General features: G+C 39.7%; 1 protein-coding gene across 2 annotated transcripts in view; it reads left to right on the forward strand.

Moving 5' to 3' along the window:
- The window catches only part of LOC145977740 (GTPase-activating Rap/Ran-GAP domain-like protein 3), a 742,197-nt gene that overhangs the window by 554,386 nt on the left and 164,382 nt on the right, over positions 1 to 23,429 (forward strand). For both annotated transcript variants that reach the window (XM_083109991.1, XM_083109992.1), the window contains one exon: positions 20,864 to 20,962. In XM_083109991.1, the coding sequence (XP_082966117.1) occupies positions 20,864 to 20,962 (99 nt within the window). The remainder of the gene's footprint in view (positions 1 to 20,863; positions 20,963 to 23,429) is intronic.

Genomic DNA, 23,429 nt, shown 5'->3' on the forward strand with positions numbered 1-23,429 from the left:
CCGTCAATCGACGATCTGACTTCACACGAGACCTCACTCTTTCCACATTGTCATCCGTTTTTGAGGTTGAAGGTCTTCCCGACCGAGGTTCGTCTTCTACTTGTTCTCGGCCTTCTAAAAAGAACTTCTGCCGTCTGAACACTTGTGCCCTAGATAGTGCATGTTCTCCATAAACCCTTTGTAACTTTTCATAAGTCACAGTGGCGGATTCGCCAAGCTTAACACAAAATTTGATGGCACAACTTTGTTCAAACTTTTGGCAGTCCATTTTCGTAACGCACCTCACAAACACAACTTCACGTCAGACGTTCTCAACAATTGTGTAGCAACTGTAGCAAGTTGAAACTTGTACTGAGTAAACGGCAAACATTCACCTACCTGCCGTGTGAAGGTGGGGGCAGCAGCGTTGCTGGTTCGTGCACAGTGTTACCAGTCTCATTACTTTCCTAACAGACCACGTATTTCCATACTCTTCCTTCTGTTGATCTCGTACAGTTTTCAAGAACCTGCACATGTATTTTGAGATCTTTACAGGTCGAGATCAATGGTTTTTTCCTGGCTACAAAGTACCCCACGTCATCTACATAATACGCTTAAAAGCAGGATGTCCCAACTGATTTATACAGTGTATAGAGTACGTCCAAAATGGAGTATCACAATCTGTTTCTAATTATATTGGCCTGGGCATCTAAAAGTAATAGTAAAAATGAAAGTAGCAGAAATCAGCTCGGGAATAAATACTTTGCATATTAACAATAAACATTTGCTATGTATTTCAACATGTTTACTGTTTCATAATAAATCGCAAAATATAGTTGCACATTTGATATGATCCACATTTTTATGTGACGTCACCAGTAGAAGATATGTCACTAATGTATTTATTTTTATAAAAGAAAGCGTAATTTCTTTGTTATTATAGTAATATTGCACCCTTTTTGTAATATATATCTTTTGTTTAATGTTTATTGTATTTTATGTTCTGTTATGAGTAGTTTAATGTATCTTCATGTTTGCAAGAGTGCACTATACGAATTTGTATTTCTAAAGATGTATAGATGTCAGTTTTGTTGATAGTATCTTTTTGTAGATAGTGAATGATTCATCTGTACTTTAATCTGTGTTCTCGAAAATAGTATAAAAGCGAGGATATCGCGTAAGAATCATCACACTTTTTCGCCACGGATCGACGAAGCTTTTAGACTTAAAAAGAACTCCTCGATGTTGTGCATACATCTTGGTATGGTAGTTCGGGGCGCAAGCTAGGCCTATGTGATCATAGGTACGCCGATAGCCATGCATTGATGATATGCACAATACTGCAACCATTCTACGTCAAATAATAAAGTTAGCCTAAGGATTAATTAGAAAATAAAAGGCTAAAGAGCAAATATTGGCTCAGTTATCATTGCATATCTCTTGGTGTGGTAGTTCGGGGCGCAAGCTAGGTCTATGTGATCATAGGCTTGCCGATAGCCACGCATTGAGTTTATGCGTTTTAGTTGAGTCGGTTCATCGACAAAGCGAAATCCTCGCCTTCGTCTCAAGTATAGTTGCATTATAATTGCAATAAATAAAGAATAAAACTTTTCAGTTTATACATACTGCAGTAATGTGGTTTTATTTCTCTGAGCTGTGAATATTGTCTTTGCCTAACACTATCCCTGTACCTGAGAGGAGTCTGTGTACTTCACCGAGTCTCATCGTTCACCGCTGAGTATTATTAAGTTAATATTAATAGTAAAATAATACGACGCGTGAAGTAATTGTGCGTAAGAACGTATCAAGTGGCAGCTCAACGTGTTGGCTCGATTTTGTAGTGTACAAGTGCAAGACAATTGTTTAAAGTTGAGATTCATTGTGCAAGAGCACTAAACTTTTATATTTGTAGAAAAGCACAGAACTACTTCGTTCGAAATGGAAAGAAAACATTTGCGTAGCGCAAATAAAAATCTTGCTTCAAGTTCAGAGCTTAATACTCCCGATTGTTGTCGGGCTATTGATAAAGAAAGAACCACATTTGTATGCAAGAAATGTACAAAGCTTCTACATTATGAATGTTGTGGCTTAGATATTCGAACTGAAAGCCACGATGCTACCGATTTGGTTTGTAAAGATTGTGAATCATTGTCTACGGATAGTTCATCTGATCCATTAAATATGTTCAAAGCATTAAAAGCCATGATTGAAGGGATTAGCAAGCAACAAGTCGAAAGTATGGAAAAATTACAGGCTGATATTAGCAATGATATTAGCAAACAGTCTGAAACACTGCAGGCTGATATTAAACAGCAAGCTGATTCCATTACCACCTTGAAAGCTGATATCTGCAAACAGTCTGAAACATTGCAGGTGGATATGTGTAAACAGTCTGAAGCACTGAAAGCTGATATCTGCAAACAGTCTGAAACATTACAGGCTGATATTAAACAGCAAGCTGATTCCATTAACGACTTGAAGGCTGATATTTGTAGACAATGTGCGCTATTAAAGGATGATATCGGTAAGCAGCACGATGAATCTATGAAAGCTTTAAGAGCTGAAATAGTCGAGATGGCCTGTGAAATACAACAACTAAAGTCTGAGAACGAGGAAACTAGGGCCCGATTCTCTGAAGAAATTCGGCAGGCTAGAGAGATGGACTTTGATGAGTTCCGGCGTAGCTTGGCAGCCGATGTTAATAAAGCCACGGAAAGTGTTCGCATCGATGTAGAGGATATTAATTCGAGATTCACTGAGGAGTGCAATAAGATTATTGAAAAACAGCTGACGATGGAACAGATATTGGCCGAGGCCGAGACTGACAAAATTCAGTTCCGGGCTGAGGTCCAAGAAAATATTAGTCAAATTTCCGTAGTTGTGTCTCAAAGAAGCAAGGATGTTGAGGAAATAAAGACTCAAGTAGAACAACTTACGAATCAGTTAGAAACTATGCACGTTTCCCGGCAAACGGAAACAGAAACTGGATCTCGAACAGCTGGTCATCCGTCTGCAGTTACTGAGAGTGCAGTGTTGCCAACCATTAACATTGAACTAAATGAAGCGATGGACAGAACAGGTGGAGAGAGAACTAGAAAGGACAAACAAGTATGTCGCCCACGAGTTACTGCTGATTCAAGAGCTAATGAAGTGGCCTCTGCAGTTCCACCTACCTTTAGTCTTTCCGACGATTACAGAGGTTGCAGAGAGCGTGAATCTCCCAGGGCACGGCATCGTCGTTATGAAGAAGGGGCAAAGAGGAAACGTCTAGCAAGGAAGAAAGATCGCAGTTCCTCCTCTTCCAGCACCAGCTCGGACTCTCAGTATCAAGCGAATATCAGGAAGCGAACACGAAGGCATGGAAATGTGAGAAGCGGGTCAGATGAATCACCACCGCGAACTCGGCGATCAACGACGACAGGAACCCCAAGGATGGCAGACCTTAATTCCTTGTCCAAGTTCAAGGGAGACCTGGAAGCCCAGAATGCTGAACAGTATTTAAAAGAACTCAATATCAACTTTGATGTAATGCAAGTTCCATACGAATACCGATTGGAAATTATTCCTCGGTTATTCAAAGGCCAGGCTGAGCATTGGTTTCGAGCAAACCAGTTAGAGTTCAAGTCCTATTCTGATTTCTGCCGTCGTTTTCGCAAACAATATGCTTCAGAAGAGGCCAAAGAGAGGCAGCTGACAGCAGTGAGATCTCGCCGATACTTAAAGCAGTCCGGTATGAGCATGGAGGAATATGCCTGGTCTATTTACTCAGCCTACCGCAATCTATCTGCCCGTTATGTAGAACCAGAGATAGTGAACTTAATAATCTCTCAGCTTCCATATAGAGCCCGCAGCCTGAGTTTGGCTAATTCTCCTCGAACTGTACGACAGCTTGCTGATTTTTTGAAAAGATTCGAGGTGCTTGAAGAGCATGACAGTTGGAAGCCTGTGTGGAATAGGGAAGGTGCAGGCCAGGGAAATGCTCCCAGACAAAATAGAATTGGAAACCAACAACCCAGAGTCAGACAAGTTATGCAGAACCAGAGGAATGGATATTCCAATTACAACAGACGACGTAATCCTCCTAGAAGGGATTGCAGGAACGACTACGCACGTGGGCCGCGTCGTTCCAGATCTGATCCAGAAGACCATTCCCGTGACTCTTCACGTAACGCCTCTGAACCCAGTAACTTCAGAGCGACGGCGCCTCCGTTTGAACCTTCTGCTTCACGTTTGACGAACGAGCAACGTCAAAGCGTCGACATGACAAGAGACTTTTGTTGGGCACCATCGACTAGTGCTAATCCGAGTGGTATGCAGTCGGATTTAGCCAGTCGCCCAACGTGAATTCTTCGTTCCCGATCACGGTTGGGCTAAAATCTTGGACTTCTCTGGGAACCAATGACAGCGTTATAAATAGTGAAGATAATCATATTTTTGTTGTGCTGACTCTCAATGAAGGAGAACAAAGTTTAGATAGAGCACTACAACAGGCAGTTAGAAAAGAAAATTTACCCAGGGCTCCCTTAATTAAAGCAACTGTAACAGGCGTCGATTTTATTTGTGTTCTGGACACTGGCAGCGAATGTAATCTCATGAGCTACGCCATTTGGAAGAAGATTAAAGAGAAGCTGCCGTCATTGCAGTTACAAACATGTCCAGATGTTAGGCTGACTGATTTCACTGGGAGAAACAAAACTAGAGTTGTGGGATGTAGACAAGTATATCTAGAGATTGCTGGAAGAAATTTATTGGAGGACATGTTTGTCTTGAAAGGTCTCGAAGCTGACTTTATTTTGGGCTACCCATTCCTCTGGAAATATGAAGCAGGAATTGACCTACAGCGCGAGAAGTTATCCCTCACCGTAGACGGAGTTCCGGTAGAGCAGGACCTCGTGAATAATGGATCTTCGAAAGGGACGTATGTAAGAAATGTCCGTGAAGATTCCCATGTCGATCAGTGGACGGCTAGTCCTGACGACATTCTTCAGAAGGTCAATGCGAATGAGATTTTATGCGAATGGGGTAGAAGCCAATTGAAAGAAGTCTTATTGAAGCATAGAGATGTATTTTCCGAGAGACCAGGTACTATTAAAAACTTCCAGTGTGAGATTGAACTCACCACCACAGAACCTGTGCGTCGATCTGCATATCCCATACGTATAGCCTAAAGAAAGCTCCTGAAAGAAGAACTGATAAAGTGGAAACAATGAGATATTACTGTGCCTTGATATTCAACTTGTCCGAGCACCTTAATTGTTGGCAAGCCTGATGGTAACATACGACTCCAGTCGTTTTGCTGATTAATTATTCCATTTCTGAGACCACTGGATATTCGCCTGCTGAACTATTCTTCAATCATCCAATACCCAGAGAGATCCTAACCCATTTCAATTGGCCCGAACGGGAAGAAGCCCAACCGGATTGGAAGTCCAAATTATTCTTAGCCCAAGTCAGGGAGAAGAAGAAGCTGTCGAAGGATTTAAAACAGAAGAGAAACGCCAAGACAGTGACAGTTGGAGACTTCGTGATGGTTAAAAACCATTCCTTAAGCTCCTCACTAGATAGGACCATTCAAAAGTTATTTATGTTGTGCATAGGACCTTATCTAGTGGACAAAGTGGAAAATAATGTTGTGACATTGCTAATTCCAAGGACTAAAGAATTATATGGTAAGGTTAACTTGGATAACCTAAAACTGGTGTGTTTTTCGGAGGATAAAAAGAAAGAATTTGTACTTTAAAACTAAGTTTCCTCCAGGTAGATAACTTCCTTCCTGAAACTTATTTCCCGAAAGGAAGGGGCAGATGATATGATCCACATTTTTATGTGACGTCACCAGTAGAAGATATGTCACTAATGTATTTATTTTTATAAAAGAAAGCGTAATTTCTTTGTTATTATAGTAATATTGCACCCTTTTTGTAATATATATCTTTTGTTTAATGTTTATTGTATTTTATGTTCTGTTATGAGTAGTTTAATGTATCTTCATGTTTGCAAGAGTGCACTATACGAATTTGTATTTCTAAAGATGTATAGATGTCAGTTTTGTTGATAGTATCTTTTTGTAGATAGTGAATGATTCATCTGTACTTTAATCTGTGTTCTCGAAAATAGTATAAAAGCGAGGATATCGCGTAAGAATCATCACACTTTTTCGCCACGGATCGACGAAGCTTTTAGACTTAAAAAGAACTCCTCGATGTTGTGCATACATCTTGGTATGGTAGTTCGGGGCGCAAGCTAGGCCTATGTGATCATAGGTACGCCGATAGCCATGCATTGATGATATGCACAATACTGCAACCACTCTACGTCAAATAATAAAGTTAGCCTAAGGATTAATTAGGAAATAAAAGGCTAAAGAGCAAATATTGGCTCAGTTATCATTGCATATCTCTTGGTGTGGTAGTTCGGGGCGCAAGCTAGGTCTATGTGATCATAGGCTTGCCGATAGCCACGCATTGAGTTTATGCGTTTTAGTTGAGTCGATTCATCGACAAAGCGAAATCCTCGCCTTCGTCTCAAGTATAGTTGCATTATAATTGCAATAAATAAAGAATAAAACTTTTCAGTTTATACATACTGCAGTAATGTGGTTTTATTTCTCTGAGCTGTGAATATTGTCTTTGCCTAACACTATCCCTGTACCTGAGAGGAGTCTGTGTACTTCACCGAGTCTCATCGTTCACCGCTGAGTATTATTAAGTTAATATTAATAGTAAAATAATACGACGCGTGAAGTAATTGTGCGTAAGAACGTATCACATTTTCAAAATTAGGCTCGTATCTGTGCCGTTTGCAATACTCATTCACAGATGATGCACGCAACACCATCTAGTGCCGATTCTATGTACTCCAATGACTCACGTGCTTCATTTAAACTTCGAGAACTTGATACAGCGAGTTTTGTTATGTGAGAGAAGGGGATTAAGCAGGGAAAATTCTAGATGCTTAAAATTGAAGCGTGATGATAAAACTACAGGCAAAGCTCGATTTTATGCCCAGGTTATCGGGATTTTGAAAGAAGTCCAAATTGCGGGAGCATTGCATGCTGTTCGGATCCTGTGGCGGTTAAGTATTGGAGCCAAGGAGACATTAAACACTTCCAAACCCAAGAGAGCAGAAGCTTGATGACGTCATAAATGGAAACTTCGATCGTAAAGAGAACAGTCATCAGGGTTTAATTGCTCCTTCGCCAGCGGAACAGGTGCGACTCCTGGTGTTGGTTTCTCGTACTAAAACGTTACAGGTGGCGTAAATCTCGCGTTTAACGTGACACATCGTCTTTCGCCCTTCGTTTAATTTTTTTAAACTTTCTCGAATTGATTGTTGCATTAAAGCAAACTTCCGCAGTTAAGATGGCGATTTGGTTTTTGTTCTGTCTTTCCAGCGGAGTTCTGGAGCTGGAAACATCCATAATGAGTATTTTCCGAATAGTTTCAACGACGCCATATTGTTTGTTCAACTCTTAAACTCGGGACATTCAGATCACTGCGCTGTGGATATATTTAGAACCGGTTTTTATGTACGAGGGTTGTTCAATAAGTAGAATAGTTACACATAGGCTAACCACTATAGCGTACGCACGGTTTTCTCTGAAGGGGCTGAAATTGTAAAAGTGGATATCCCATAGCTGCTTTCGAGTTAGAGGCGGGATAAACTATACCATGTTCTGCACTTACCGTTTTTGTTCAAAGACAAAATATGGCAGTCAAAGGTAATTTTAAGTGGAATTTGTATTTATCACTTCGGTTTTTTCCAGACTTAATTGCTGGTCTGATTTGAAAATTTGAATTTCTCAAAATTTCGAGAAGGCCTGTAGCCTCACCAGATCCTTCCTTGCGTACGCCATACACGTAGGTGTTGTTGCAGCGTGACGTGCAAACGTGAATTGACAACTTGTCTCTTTAATTTTCATTTATGGTCGGTATTGCTGCTACAACCATTTTCGTCGTCCTCTTGTTCTAACAGAACCAAACCCAACTAGCCTATCCTAACCACCACAGATTATTTACTACCCCAAGAAGCTACCAGCCAATGGGAATGCTTGAAAAGGTTGTTGCAGCAATCACTATCTTTATTTATTTATATTTTCACAACAATGAATGCAAAATGTGCAAGAGTTCACATTTTGTTTGTTCTTATCACTTTTAATTTTCTAACTAACTAACTCTCTAGCCTTCTTAAACCCGAAGGTTCATGGCTGCAGCAACACAGGCCTTCCATCTGTCCCTATCTTGAGCAAGATCTATATACTCTTTTCCATCCCTACCGATTTCCTTTAGGTCCATCTCAACGTTGTCCCTCCATCTTCGACTTGGCCTTCCTACAGGTCTCTTACCATCGGGTTTCCCAACAAGAATCCTGTAAACTCCTCTTTCCTCTCCTATTCGTGCCACTTTCCTAAGGATCTTATTTTCAAATACTCTCAATTTATGTTCCTCTTTCAACGTAAGGGACCAAGTTTCACACCCATATAATAGTACAGGCAAAATTACTGTTTTGTATATTTTAACTTTTAGTTTCTTAGATATTAAACGAGAAGACAAAAGTTTATGATGAGAGAAGTAACATGTATTTCCTGAATTAAGCCTACTTTTTATTTCCTCTTTAATATAATTTTCATTTGTTAATATTACTCCTAAGTATTTGAATTTGGAAACTGGTTCAAGCGAGTTGTTATCAATAATTAGATTTTGATTATTACCTAACACTTGGTTTCGGCCTGTAATCATATATTTAGTTTTCTCTTTGTTAACTTCCAAACCTATCTCTTTAGCAGCTTTGAAAAATATTTTAGCATTATTCTTAATTGTATTTACAAGTATATCATCCCCTAATAAGTCTACATCATCTGCATATGCTAACAACTGAGTCACACCATTTAATTTTAGTCCTTCTTTAGTTTCTTTTACCTTCCTAACAGCATATTCTAAGGCGAAATTAAAGAGCAATGGAGATAATGTATCTCCTTGTTTTAACTCATCATGAATTGTAAATTTGTCAGACACATTAATACCCACACGAATTTTACTTTGTTTCACTGGTGCATACTTTTATCATACTAACAAGCTTCTTAGGTATTCCAAACTCTACTAATATATTATATAATTTATCTCTTTTGACCGAATCATATGCTTTTTTTAAATCAATGAATAGCTGATGGTCATTTTGATTATATTCCCACTTTTTTCACGTGTCTGTCTGATGTGAAAAATTTGATCTGTAGTTGATCTGTTACGTTTAAATCCACATTGATAATAACCTATAATTTCATAAGCATATGGGGTTAGTCTTGTTAAAAGAATGTTAGATAATATTTTATATGTTGTTGAGACAAGGGAAATTCCACGGTAATTATTGCAGTTCATTGTATCACCTTTCTTAAACACAGGAACAATTATAGATTATTTCCACTGTTGAGGGATTTCTTCTTTATTCCATATTAAACAAATTAATTTATGAATTTGACATATTAACGAATTTCCACCATATTTAATTAACTCAGCTGGTATCAAATCAATGCCAGGTGCTTTGTTATTCTTTAACCTTTTAATAGCATCTTTAACTTCAGTCAAGTTAGGTTCTGGAACTAAAGGTTCTGCTGTGTACTTCATTTACTTCTGATTTATCTCCTACATGAACATTTAAAAGGTCATTAAAGTAGTTCTTCCATCTATTTAGAATATCGCTTGGGTCAGCTAGAAAATCACCGTCTTTATCTTTTATCAAGTTTACTTTAGGTTGCCACCCCTTTCTAAATTCATTTACACCTTTATATAAATCTCTGATATTTTTATTTCTGCTGTTTGTTTCAATTTCGTTAATTTTGCTTTTCAAGTAATCTCTTTTTTTACTTTTAAAGGTGCAGTTAACTTCTCGCTTTATTCTATTATAATTGTTTAGATTTGTATCATCAGAGTTATTTAACCGTAACGAACCTTAAAGTTCGTGGGATCTTAAGAGTAACTAGCAGGTTAACCAGTTAATTGATGGGGTGATGTAAACTACTCATCATTCATCCTCTTGATGAGACCACTCGTCATTGACATGACGAGTTATCGCTTGGCATGCGAAAGGTACAAATTACACAAAGGAATTAAACTACTGAAAAGACAATGGTGACTCGTTGGGTTTTGCGAACCGTTGAACCTGTATCATGGCTGGGTGTAGGATAATTACCTGTCTATCTGAAGTCTCTAGCTGAATGAAAATAGCGAAGTCCTCTGTAAGCTTCTCTCTTATGCTGACCAAAGCGTGCTTCCACTCTCGACCTCCTGCCTTGCTGACCACTTCTCTCTACCAACTCAATTCCCCAAGTCCAGTCACCTCCCAGCTTGTCTCACCTCTATATTCCCTGGCCATCGAGCTCTTCCTCGATGCCGAATCGCCGAATCGTGTGATTATCATAATTGCTACCATGCAAACCGCTGACACCAAACCCAGAAGTATTACCTGTTTCCTGAATGCTCAGGAGGTTTGCATGGCACAACACAATGCATTGTAAACATGCCTAAGAGGCTTGAGACAGCTGAGAAAAACAAGTGAATGCCCTGGTCAACATGAAGCGTTCAGAGAGACTTAATAAAATAAACATACAATCCTAGGGATTGATACGTAACCACCTAAGTCTGGCCTGATTTCTTGTTTCTATTAGATTATGACATGCATTATCAAACCATGGCTTACTTTTTCTTTACTTTTAATTTTCACTCAGTAATTTCAGCTGCGGAAAATAACCTGTAGCTTTTTCCTCGGCGCAACCGCTGGAGGGGTGAAGGGTTCATCCAAGCTTCTTTCCGGTAAAAAAAGAATGTTTCCACTTATCCCTCCGTTTTCATCTAAACAACGCCCTGTTTTATTTGTTTTTATTCTTTATTTCTCCTTAAAGTCATTGGTTATTATCCTGCTAACTATCTCCCCTGGTTCAGTAAAAAAAGATACTCTCCTACTAAGAACTAAATATGAATTAATGATTAAATGATTGAAAAGCAAAATGGTTATCCCTGATCGTAGTGGGCTGTCCCTGCTGTTATATTTCAGAAATTAGCATATAGATGGCAGCACCATTAAATTATCCGCAAGAGGTAAAATTTGAAGTGTCGTGCTATACTGTTACGATCATATGTTCACTAATTTACATTACTTACATTTAGTTATATTTGATTATGGTCAGTTTAAGCAGTTATATTCACTCTACCGTCCAGGCTCAAGCAGTAACATCGCAAAGCCTGAAAAAAATAGTTATTTATTCAATGTATAGAGAAGATAAGCTCTCAATATCTGTAGATAAAGGTATAGCCTAGCCTTGCAATATGCCGATAAGGCAAATAGAGGGATATCAGCTAAGACCACACACATTTATCATCTCTGTTAATTGAGAAGATGATGTGATCAGCACCACGCTCCTGCCGACACGATCTTTGCAACAGAAGATGGTAAATCTAACTAAGGTTACTCAGGAGACAGATGATGCCAATTTAAGATGCATATATAATTTAATGTGTGTGTGTGTGTGTGTGAACCATTGTGCAGTGTGCTCCACCGGGTATCGAACCCGGGATCTCTTTTATGACAAGACGACGACGTTACAGCTGTGAAACTGGTCTCACTCGCCTCAGCTCCCTCGCCCTCCCCGCATGCAATCGGGGGGTAATCCCGGTTGTCAGGAAGGTGCGATGGAGAACCATCAGTGACGTGCATAAACCAGTCTTGAAGATCTATTTACTAAAGGCAGAATCACACGGAACTGGATATCCAGTTAGTTGGCGCTGATCTGGCTGCTTGACTGGTTTGGAGGAATAGGACATGTTTTAATTGCTACTGGCTTTCCTCGAGTCGACTGGATTCTGTGGAACAGCCAATCAGAGCAAAGTTTGGCCATGTGAAGGAAATCTGTGAGTTTGCAAAGGGGAGTTTTTTGTCTGTGGTTTCCGAGTGTTGTCTGTTTTTGTTAGTTTCTCGATAAAAAAGTAAAGATGACGTGCAGTACATTAGTGTTCAGTTCATTAATATATAGGTATATTTGCAAAGCGATGAGATGGGTACCTGACAAATATGATTAGCTGAAATTAAAAATCATAAGTATATTAAATATTTGACTTCTCATGTATGAATATGTATACCCGAGTTCATCAATAAGCTTGTTCGGTACGCATTGGTTACCATATTTTTTTCGAGCCAATTTCTAGTCCATACTTTTCTTTTTTAAGTTTTAATAAAAGCACACAAAGCAGTAATTATCCTGTAATATTCTTCAAATTGCTCGTCCACCTTTACAGATTGTCTGCTCTGCGCAATGTCTTATGGGAACAAAAGTCTATCGACAAGTACTGTAACAAGTATCGTGTGAGGCGAGAACTAGCAAATGGGTATCCAGTTCAGCGCATTCCTACTGGAAATCCAGTTCCGTGATTCGGGCTTTAAATTCTTGTTTAGAAGCTTGTTTGAATAGTTTGCATAATATATAATGAGCAATTACACATATGTTAAACTAAATGTATAAATATTTTTGAAAATGTTGGTTTACCTGCGGTAGACACGGTAGCATGGAAAGCACGCCACTGAGTGTAAGTACACCCACCCTATCATGTATACCCTTATATATAAAGTAAAATGAAATCAGCGCCACTGTTGAGACAACGGTAAAGATAAATTAAAATAGTCCTACTTTTCGCACATGACCACAACTGTTTCTCGTTTACATATTAATGAGACGCTCCACCATGCATAAGTGCTTGCTTCACGTGCGCACCTCGACCCGACGAGACGCTATCGAAGGCGTGACGTCATTTCCGAACAGAGGGCGTTGCCTTCGTGTTTGATTTATGACGAGGGGTTAAATTGCTCGACCTACATCTTCCTAGTCATTATCGTTTCGGCGTACGCACAGAAATCGAACCAAGAGGTTGGGGTTGGGGGAAGGTGGTGTCAATCCGAGGCATTTTGTGTCTGCAAACCCTGTCTGCACCTGACACCATCCTTCCTTGTGGCTGGGTTTAATTTTCGCGCGCGCGGGAAAAGGTGTGGGTGGGCTTTAAATAGCAAAATTGAGCGCGGTGTAGTTCAACTTTTTTTTTAGAGTCAGATTAATTTTGAAAATATATACACGTGACTGCTCCAGTGCATCTAGCGAGCCTACGTACAGTCTAGAACCTTAGCTGTTGGGTTGTGATGACGTCAGCGCATTCCTTGTTCATTGGTGGTTTCTGCAATTTTGACTCTCTCCGAAGCTACAAATGTCCAGAAAATATATGGAAATAATCTCATTCTATCTAACTAGAGAGCCTACAAGCAGTGTAGAGCGTGAGCAAGAGGGATAGCGATAGGCGTTGGGTTGAGATAACGTCAGCGTCCCGCTTGTTGATTGGTGGTTTCGAGAATTGTGACTCGCTCCCAAGCTCCAAATGCCCAGAAAAGATACGGAAATAATCTCACTCTACCTAACTAGCGAGCCTACAAGCAGTGTAGAGCGTGAGCAAGGGGTTAACGATTGTTGCTTGTGGTTGAGATGACGTCAGCGTCTCGCTTGTTGATTGGTGGTTTCGAGAGTTGTGATTCACTCCCAAGCTACAAATGCAAAGATGTCACGAAAACGATCTCAATCAACTTTCATCTTTTTGTTTCAATTTTTTGAGATGGAAACAAACATCCTTTTTATAAAGTGGCCCAACCTAACCTGGATAAAATATGTATTTTATCGGAAGGTTCATTGAAGCACCAGACAAGAAAGGCAACAGGCGGGAGCGGAAATATAATACTTAAAAGCATACAAAAATGCATACATGAGTTATAGAACGTGGAGGTTAGGGTTGCATACCTGTCGACCAGGGGGTCACACCCTTGCTCCTCCTCCTGCATGTTCTGAGAGAGTTAGGCCCGCTTTAGACGAAAGGATTTCCTTTAGCATTTTTGCTAGCATAAATGCTTTGTAAAAGCTTCCAAAAATCTTATAGCACATAGTACTTTACACGCAAGCATTTAATGTAACTTTTCGGCTAGCTTTTGCGATTACAATGCATAACATATACAGCATGAAAGGCACGTCGAGTTACACCATATATGGCGAGTTCGCGGTGTTTAGAATTTAAAAACTAAACTATTATTCCACACGTGCACAGTAAACGTTGTAAAGTATATATTTAATCAGTGCCATGCTTCTCTACCTAAAACTATTTAATACGAAGCGTAATTCCTCTCGGTTCAATAATTATCGTGTTTTAAAAATGTGAAGTGATACGTTGCTTACTTCTCATGCGGCCGCCATTACAACTGCGCTCGTGATCTAGAGGTCGCTTCTGATTGGTTATGCTACAAAAAATGATAGGAAAATAGGACGGGATCCTATCCTTGAGAAATGACATGTAATATGCCATTAGATTTTTCGCTTTACACGATAGCATTTTGGTCATGGCATAAATGTTAAGAAAAATTCTAAGGAAAATGCTTTCGTCTATTGCGGGCGTTAGAAATTAGAGGTTATTTAGCGTCGCTTTCTGCCACTTTTAGCTTATCGCGACGATGAGGATGGGAGATGGTTAGGTGAAATTGATGAAGGAAAGCTCACAAAGAACATCTTTGTCCAGGTCGGAATTCGAAACCAGGAACTTATATGGCGAGTCAATCACTTAATCCGCTCGGCCACTGAACCGGCCGGAAGCTTCTTGATTCGAGTCCTAGGCACAGATGTTCCTATGAGTATGTTCCTTCATGAATCTCATTCAAGGTTCCGAGGTTTGGATACCGAAGTCAGTATTTAGGTATCCAATGGAAGACTTGGATTCAGATTCAAACGCTCATCGCTTAACAGGCACTAAAACCAACAGCTTCTGGCTGTTGCCAAAAGCTAGCATAATATTACTGTTCTAAAAGTGCATTTTCTAAAACTTCTTAGTCCGGCGTCAATCCCAACTCTCCTTTTCTTCTGCACGCCTTTCTTACAACGTTAACAAAGCCCTAAATATGATTACTTCGTGGGATTCCCATGGGAGAGCCTCTCCCTAATTCATCACGGGTTGAGCTCTCTCGCTGCCCTCCGAAACGGCCTCTCCTTAGGGAACGAAGGGTTCTGTCGGGTGCGGAGGAAATCCTGCAGCCCTAAGACCTTTTCTTTCCCGCCCTTTGGATTTCGCGATAGTCCGTAGGGAATTCCACCCTTAACTTCGAACGTTAAATTAATCCCTCGTTGTAGGTGCGCCGAAAGCTTCTGGATTATGTCTTCTTCCTTAGTTTTTGTGCTCTGGGCTTTGTCACAGCGAATTCTGTTTTTGGAGTTCAAGAGAAGTTGCCGTCATGGTCAATCGCAAGAAGTGAAATTCTCTTATGCCCACTTCCCTTCATTCAGTGGAAATGGTAACAGTTTGAAGGCATTGAGTTTCTTGGACGACATTACCTACTTACTTATAATTACTACCAGTTCGTAGTAATAATTAATGCAAATTGTTGTTACTGTAATGAAAATATACTTGTATGTGGAAAATTAGGTTATATTTGTTTTCAATTCCCCCCTCCCAAATTTTCAGGTATATCAAAGTGTAACCTACTAATTAATGGTACTTTTGTTAACCTCCTGAAACCTGAGGAGCAAGTAACGAGTATATTTTATGATTTCGCAAATGTAACAGTTATTTATGAAAATAGTCAAGGATGATATTTTTATGGGCTTCAAAACTTTTTGATTCTCTCCCCTTCCTCTCTAAAGTTAGGTCCCAAGTTACGCCTATGAATATGAGAATGAAATTGGTGAAAGGACATCAGTAGCACACACAGACAGGACACAACACAATTATACAGGGTGATTCAAAAAATGTTGTTAACGCTATATGGGAAATAGAAAATTTGCTTAAAAGATTAAAGTGTTTGTAACACCCATACTTCCATAGACTGTCACAAACTAAACATACTGTATAACACACTAAACACAAATATTGCAGCAAATTTTCCTTCTATAAGGTGGTGAGTAGGAGAGACGTGCCGAATATCGCACCCATTTTGTTTTTCTTACGTGGCAGAGCGAAAATAGGCCAAAATGAAAAAGTAACAAGGGCAAAACAAACTGTGGAATGTTTGCCAAGACGTCTGATGGTTCGAATGTTTTTCAATACATTATACAACTGTACATAATGTTGTAAGCAAAACTCTACGATTTTGCGAGTTGAAAAAAAGTGTTCGTAATATCGGACCCCGGTGCGATAATTAAGAACACATTCTGTAACAGCACAATTTTCCAAGACTTTATTGCCCAAAGTAAGGACAAGAAGTAGTAATGAAGTATTTCATTAAACAAACGTAAACTGTTAAGGTCCTTCACATGACAATACACGTGTGTTACAAATTACAAATGAAACATGGAAATTGCAGAATACAACTTGGAAGCACGCTTTAGGCCCATCTCTTTAGATCTCGCAGCGATGATTGCGTTCCTCATGTTCTCCTCGGACCACTGTTTCCTTTTCTTTCTATCCATCTGGAAAAAAAATGGAGAAGTTCGTGAGGTTATGTAAATTATGTAATTTCCTTAGATCAAATCATTACACTAATTTGGCACTTACTAATTTGGAACAGAAAAGTCCAGATAATACTAGTGTAGAAATGTAGAAAACTTAGACAATGAGGTTTAACCCTGCAACCAACTCCAATGGGACCTATGCTATAAGTAATATCGCACACGTACGGTATTTGGAACACATGCAGGGTGCGATATTCAGCACAACTGGGAAAGCCAACATGGCACCAACTTCTACCACAACAACGGAATCCACTTCACAATATACACTTTACACTACAACTACATAATGTACACATATCATTTATGAACTAATTATATGACTGTATCATACCTTTGACTACAGAATATGTCGTTGATGACAACCTTGCAAAATATTTTGGGCTTCACCGAAATTTAATCCTCTCGTGCTTTTCTTCCATCTGCACGCAGTGCGACGAAACTCTCTCTGCTGGAGTACCTATCTCAGTCGATTATAGTACAACTGTTCACGCCAGAGTGCAGCACTTCCCGACCGAGATATGACGGGGTACGGCATTCAGAAGGGGTGTGATAATCGGCACTTCTCCCCTAGTACATTTTCTATTTCCGAAATAGCGTTAACACTTTTTTGAATCATCCTGTATTTATATGGGCTTATAAAGGAGGATTATAAGGGTTCTGCAGTCCAGGATGTATTGCGGGGAAGAGATGTTGACATTTGGGTGACTTCAGAAAGGGTCGCTTCTACACACACATACCCCTCCCCGAGATGGAGAATTCTGGATAAACCCTTGTTGATTGGAGCATTGACCCCTTCTTCTTTGAGCAGCTCATTTTTAGAGTGCAATTCAGTGAAACATAAAATATAGGGCTGAGTGCTAAAAAGAAAATAAGCATAAAAGTACCTTGGTAACTGGTAACAAGTTGTTCTGAAGCATTATCCGAGCTAAGAAGATCGTCACGTGATTATGACCGTCGTTCCAACTTTGTCTTAAAATATCCCCCCCCCCCCCCCTTGCACTGCAATTAGCAGGAGAGCGCTAATTCCTCTGAAATCCTGGCAGCCACCCAAGATCCGTCCTCTGAGGACCTCCAGAAGTACAATCGCGAAGACGAAGGTCCATTACGCAAATCTTTGTAGAAACGTAACGGCCTTATCTTAATCTTAGGGGACATGATAAATCCTGAGTGAGGGAGAAGAGGGAATCAGGAGGGACCTTTTTGGCTCTAATCGCATCCGTTCGTGGTATTCAAACATCAGATCTACTAAGTCACGTAAGAAAGGAACTTGTGTACACATGTTCAAAACTTGTTTGCAAGTGTGGTTGTGACTGTCATCTTTTTAGAACATTCACAATTTAGTTGTATTAATGATAAAAATCTTTGATAAGAAGAAAGACATTTCATTATCACTGTTACTGTTTTAATTATGTATTATGGGATATACGAACTCGTAAGTCTGTTTCTGCATTTTATTTCTTGCAAGAATTGATATATTGTGTGCATTTTGCTAATTTTGAATCTAACAGCAACAATTATGGCGATCTTTGCCAGGATTCGTGAATATATAGTGTGGAAGTTATCTTCTGATTACTTTAAATAATAAATCGGAAGCAACGTGGTACTATGCAAAAATTTCGAGTGGAGAGGATTCAGGTGGCTTCTTGTGAAGCTTTGTCTAAAGATGTGCATAATCTTATGCTTGCACAAATCTACAGGCTGTATATTTGATGCACTTTATTCATTATTTATTACAAGGAACATTGCTCGAAGAGGGGGCGGGAGAGAATGCTATACCCCAAATTAAGAAAATTTTCGTACAGTATATCCTCTGCTAGGATAATTTGCATAAGGGGCATTCCAGTGTCGCGGGTGGAATACACGGTGTACATTTTTTAATTAAAATAACTATTCTACTGATTAAGCAACATTTTTCTTCCAGTTTCTGTGCAATGAAAAAAGAAACTTAACACTGTTCATTAAACATAACTACCCTTAAAATACTTCCCCAGATTTGTAGCTACAAGTGAACAATTTTGTGTCTCGGGTGGGATAGACGAAATACTGCCTCTTTACTTAATAAGAAGCTTATTTTAATTTTTTGTGAATTATCAAATGATGAAAAATAAATTATTTAAGACAAAGAGAGAAGGGAATTGACCTTTGAATATTGTAGTGGAGTAGAGGGGGGAAGAATGTAACAGTTAAAGGAGAAATTAATTGTTTTTTGGTGTCACGGGTGGAACACAATGGAAAACACAACTATATCAAAAGGTTAAAACGAATAATATGTAAAATATCTTCAACTTTCTAACTAAATTATGTATAATACTTGAATTTTTATCCAAAGGACGATTTTAGATTGTTCCCTCACAAGATAGGATGAAGTTACAGCATTTCATTTAATTTTAAAAATTGAGGCTCAGTGGCACTATCGCATGGAATGCTTCATAAGCATCCCCCGTCTCTCTCATATCCCAAAACTCGACCAAGCATCCCCCAGCTAGGAATTTTCACTTGAACCATGGAACGGCCCTGTTCCAATAGCAAATATTAGCTTTTAGCACATATTTTACGTATTTCAGTTATTTTTACATAGTCCGGGCTAGAGGTATAGAAAAATAACTGTTTATAATACGAAAACTGCTCTTTGTATTGTCGCGTAGTGAAGCTGAGTCAATTGACCATCGATCCAAGATTTCAGTAGTCCACTTGGACGATCAATCGTGCTGTTGAGTCACGCATGCGCAGAAACTGCCTGGCCACCGAGATCCCCAGATTTAAACCATTAGATTGTTTTGCATGGGGCTTCATTGAAGATGTTGTGCACAATGGAAAGGTCACGATTTTGGTGATTTGAGACAGCGTATCGTTGCGCTAATAACGCCTAAAATACTGGTCAACACTTGGCTCAAGCTTCATTATTCGTTTGGATATGTGTCGAGCTACAAATTGTGCTAACAATGAGGTGTACCAATGTACATAAAAACCTTCTGAGTTACTTTGTACATAACCAGGACAAGAAAGTTAATAAACTTTACAGATGCCCTCTAGCCCGGACACCCTGTATAATTTCCATATTTTCAAGCATTTCCGACATATTTCCATATTCATTATATTACTACATTTTCCCTTGTGTTAAATATCAAGTGTTTTCCGTTCATTTATATTCTGCTCGTTTTGTACTCTCTGTTTACAGGTATTTTAAATCTTGACAATAGACAATGCATTTATCATTGTAACATTGTTGTCAACAATAGAGTATGCAAGCTCAGGCTTTCGTGGTGAAAGCCTTGTATTTTAAATATTCTCCCATTACTTCGTACGCTATTGAACGCAGTTTCAGTCAATGTAAATCTGTCTTCAGGGAGAACACGAGATTCACGTTTCAGCAGTTAAAAGAACATCTTGTAATCCATTGTTTTGGTAACAAAAAATACATCACATTTTATATTTTAATTGTGCATTAAGCCCGCTTGAGACGAAAGCATTTCTTTTAACATTTTTCTTAGCATAAATGCTACTTAAATGCGTCGAAAAATCTTATAGCATATGGTAGTTTACACGGAAGCATTTCATGTAAAATTTCGGTAAGCTTTTGTGATTACAATGTATAACATATACAGCATGAAAGACACGTCGAGTTACACCATCTATGCTGAGTGTACAGTAAATGTTGTTAGGTATGTATTTATGGAACGCCATTGTTTTGTACCTAATATTGTTTTATATGAAACGTTATTCTCCTCGGTTGAATAGTTATCGGCTTTTAAAAATGTGAAGTGATACATTGTTTACGTCTCGTGCGGCCGCCATTACAGCTACACTCGTGACCTAGAGATCGCTTCTGATTGGTTATGCTACGAAAAATGCTACGGAAATAGAGCCTGTTCTATCCTTGAGAAATGACATGAAATATGCCATGGCATGTGAAATGCTAAGGAAAATGTTTTCGTCTAAAGCGGGGTTTAAATTTATGTAGCTAGGTCAGCCGCTTACTTAATGTAAATTTCCATTTTCACAATTGTAAGTCCGTGTTCAATTCCATATATTGATTAAAAAATAACTAAATATATACTTTCATATCGAGGTATATAAATCCGTTCCCTGGTCATCAGTATCCAAGGGCGACAACTTCATTTAAAGATTGAGGGGCAAGTTTAACAACAATATTTTTTTATGTATAATATAGACGTATGTACTTCTTAATGAATACAATACAATGGTCTTTAATTAAGCAGGCGTGTTTCGGCCTCATGGGCCGTTCTTACAACCAACCCTTGTCAGAGATACAAAAGTGAATGATGGGGACAATGTGCCTTGACCCCCCTACTCCCCCCCCCCTAAAATCTGCACCTATTTCAGTATGTGAACTTCCTCTTGTCTTCTTTCCAGAGACTGGCAGCCGAGACTTCGACCGATTCGCAGGTCTTCTAGGCGACAAAATCCGTCTCAAGAACTGGGACAAATACAGGGGCGGACTTGATGTGAAAGGTAAGCTTTTCCACCGGTTTATTGGTGCTTAGTTAGGTCTTGGGTCCAGTTTGCTCTGCTAAATGAATTAGTTGTGCTAGCACAATCATTGGTACTCAAGTAATAGATTTAGTATCTAGTGAGTTTAATGTTTTGTGTCCCTGCCTTAAGCTATTATATACAGGGTGATCAAGCAAGTACAGTGTCCTGATGGTATGATACAGGTTGATGAGATATTAAATTTGCGGAAATCCAAACTATTAGTTACCGGATCTTGAGAATGGAAACCTCAACATATGGGCAAGAAGGGTTATCCTGGTTCAGTTCCCGCCACTGAGTGGTTCCTCACCTGCTGGAAGACCTTGCCAGCTATCACGTGATTTCTTCCATCCACTAAGAGTATCCCTGGAGACAGTACATGCTTTGTTTTCTGGAGCAAGAGCTCGCCCATTTCATTTTGGAGAGAAATTTGAACATGACAGACTTGTATCTCTGCACTTCAGTCACTGAAGATGAGGATGATGTTAGCTCTCCAAGGGATTAAATTCCTTAAGATGAGGGTAACGTTTAGTCTCAGGCATTGAATTCCTGAAGATGAGGTGGCGTTAGCTCTCAGGGACTGAATTCCTGAAGATGAGGTGGCGTTAGCTCTCAGGGACTGAATTCCTGAAGATGAGGTGGCGTTAGATCTCAGGGACTGAATCTCTGAAGATAGGAGTGACGGAGTGACGTTAGCTCTCCGAGGGATTCAATCCCTTAGGATGAGAGTGACGTTAGCTCTCCGAGGGATTCAATCCCTTAAGATGAGAGTGGCGTTAGCTCTCCAAGGGATTCAATCCCTTAAGATGAGAGTGACGTTAGCTCTCCAAGGGATTCAATCCCTTAAGACGAGACTGGCGTTAGCTCTCAGAGGGATTCAATCCTTGAATATGAGGGTAACGTTAGCTCTCAGGGACTGAATCCCTGAAGATGAGAGTGACGTTAGCTCTCAGTGGGATTCAATCCCTTAGGATGAGAGTGACGTTAGCCCTCCGAGGGATTCAATTCCTTAAGATGAGAGTGACGTTAGCTCTCAGAGGGATTCAATCTCTGAATATGAGGGTAACGTTAATTCTCAGGGACTGAATCCCTGAAGATGGAAGTGACGTTAGCTCTCCGAGGGATTCGATCCCTTAAAATGAGGGTAACGTTAGCTCTCAGGGACTGAATCCCTGAAGATGAGAGTGACGTTAGCTCTCAGTGGGATTCAATCCCTTAGGATGAGAGTGACGTTAGCCCTCCGAGGGATTCAATTCCTTAAGATGAGAGTGACGTTAGCTCTCAGAGGGATTCAATCTCTGAATATGAGGGTAACGTTAATTCTCAGGGACTGAATCCCTGAAGATGGAAGTGACGTTAGCTCTCCGAGGGATTCGATCCCTTAAAATGAGGGTAACGTTAGGACTCAGTGACTGAATCCCTGAAGATGGGAGTGACGTTGGCTCTCCGATAGCTTCGATCCTATATGATGGGAGTGACGTTAGCTCTCCGATGGATTCGGTCCCTTAAGATGTAAGTGACGTTAGCTCTCCGATGGTTTAAATCCCTAAAGATGAGGGTAACGTTAGGTCTCAGGGACTGAATCCCTGAAGATGGGAGTGACGTTAGCTCTCAGAGGAATTTGATCCCTTAAGATGCGGGTAACGTTAGGTCTCGGGGACTGAATCCCTGAAGATGGGAGTGGCGTTAGCTCTCCGAGGAATTAAATCTCTGAAGATGAGGGTGACATTAGTTCGAGAAAACTCTGAAGCATATCCGCAACTGACCTGGCTTGTGTCCGGGGGGAATCTCTCCTTCAACAACAACAACAACAACGTCGTTCATGTTAACAACACAAATCACAGTTAAACTCTGTCGCATTACTGCCAAGGAGTCCATGGTTCGATTCCAGAATTCGTGCTTTCAAGCCGTATAGATCCAGACTCCAAAAACCAATGTATGCATAAAGTTTACTGCAATCTTTGCATTTGTCGAAATACCATGGTATTCAGTCACTTGCTCTCAAATTCAATAATTATAAATGGCAAAGAGGGGAGGGTTAATTTGAATGTTCATCAGCAGCTGATAAAGAGGAAAATATATCAGTTTTAATGTAAAATAACTGGAAAGGTCATTTATTAAAAGTGGCAGTTGACAACACTGTACAGTATAAGCTAAATGGGGAAACAATATATCGTTGAATGCAACTGAATTGGAACTCTCGTTGCAACGTAATTCACGCCGACTGCCTCAAGGGGACACCGGAGGTGATTTATAGCCACCTAATCACGCTATGGCTGCCATGGGAAAGCAAAATCCATTGTTTACTATTCATTATCGCTATTTAACTCCAATTCATTGTCGCTTTCACACGGACGCAGGAGCATTTTCAAAATTCTGGAATCTCGCTGCCAATCGAAATCTGTATGATGTAACCATTAGATTTAGAAAGCTTCATTGGCCGGGGGAT

The sequence above is a fragment of the Lepisma saccharinum genome, chromosome 23 (genome assembly GCF_977018435.1).
Source record: "Lepisma saccharinum chromosome 23, izLepSacc3.1, whole genome shotgun sequence".
In the NCBI taxonomy this organism is placed as follows: domain Eukaryota; kingdom Metazoa; phylum Arthropoda; class Insecta; order Zygentoma; family Lepismatidae; genus Lepisma; species Lepisma saccharinum.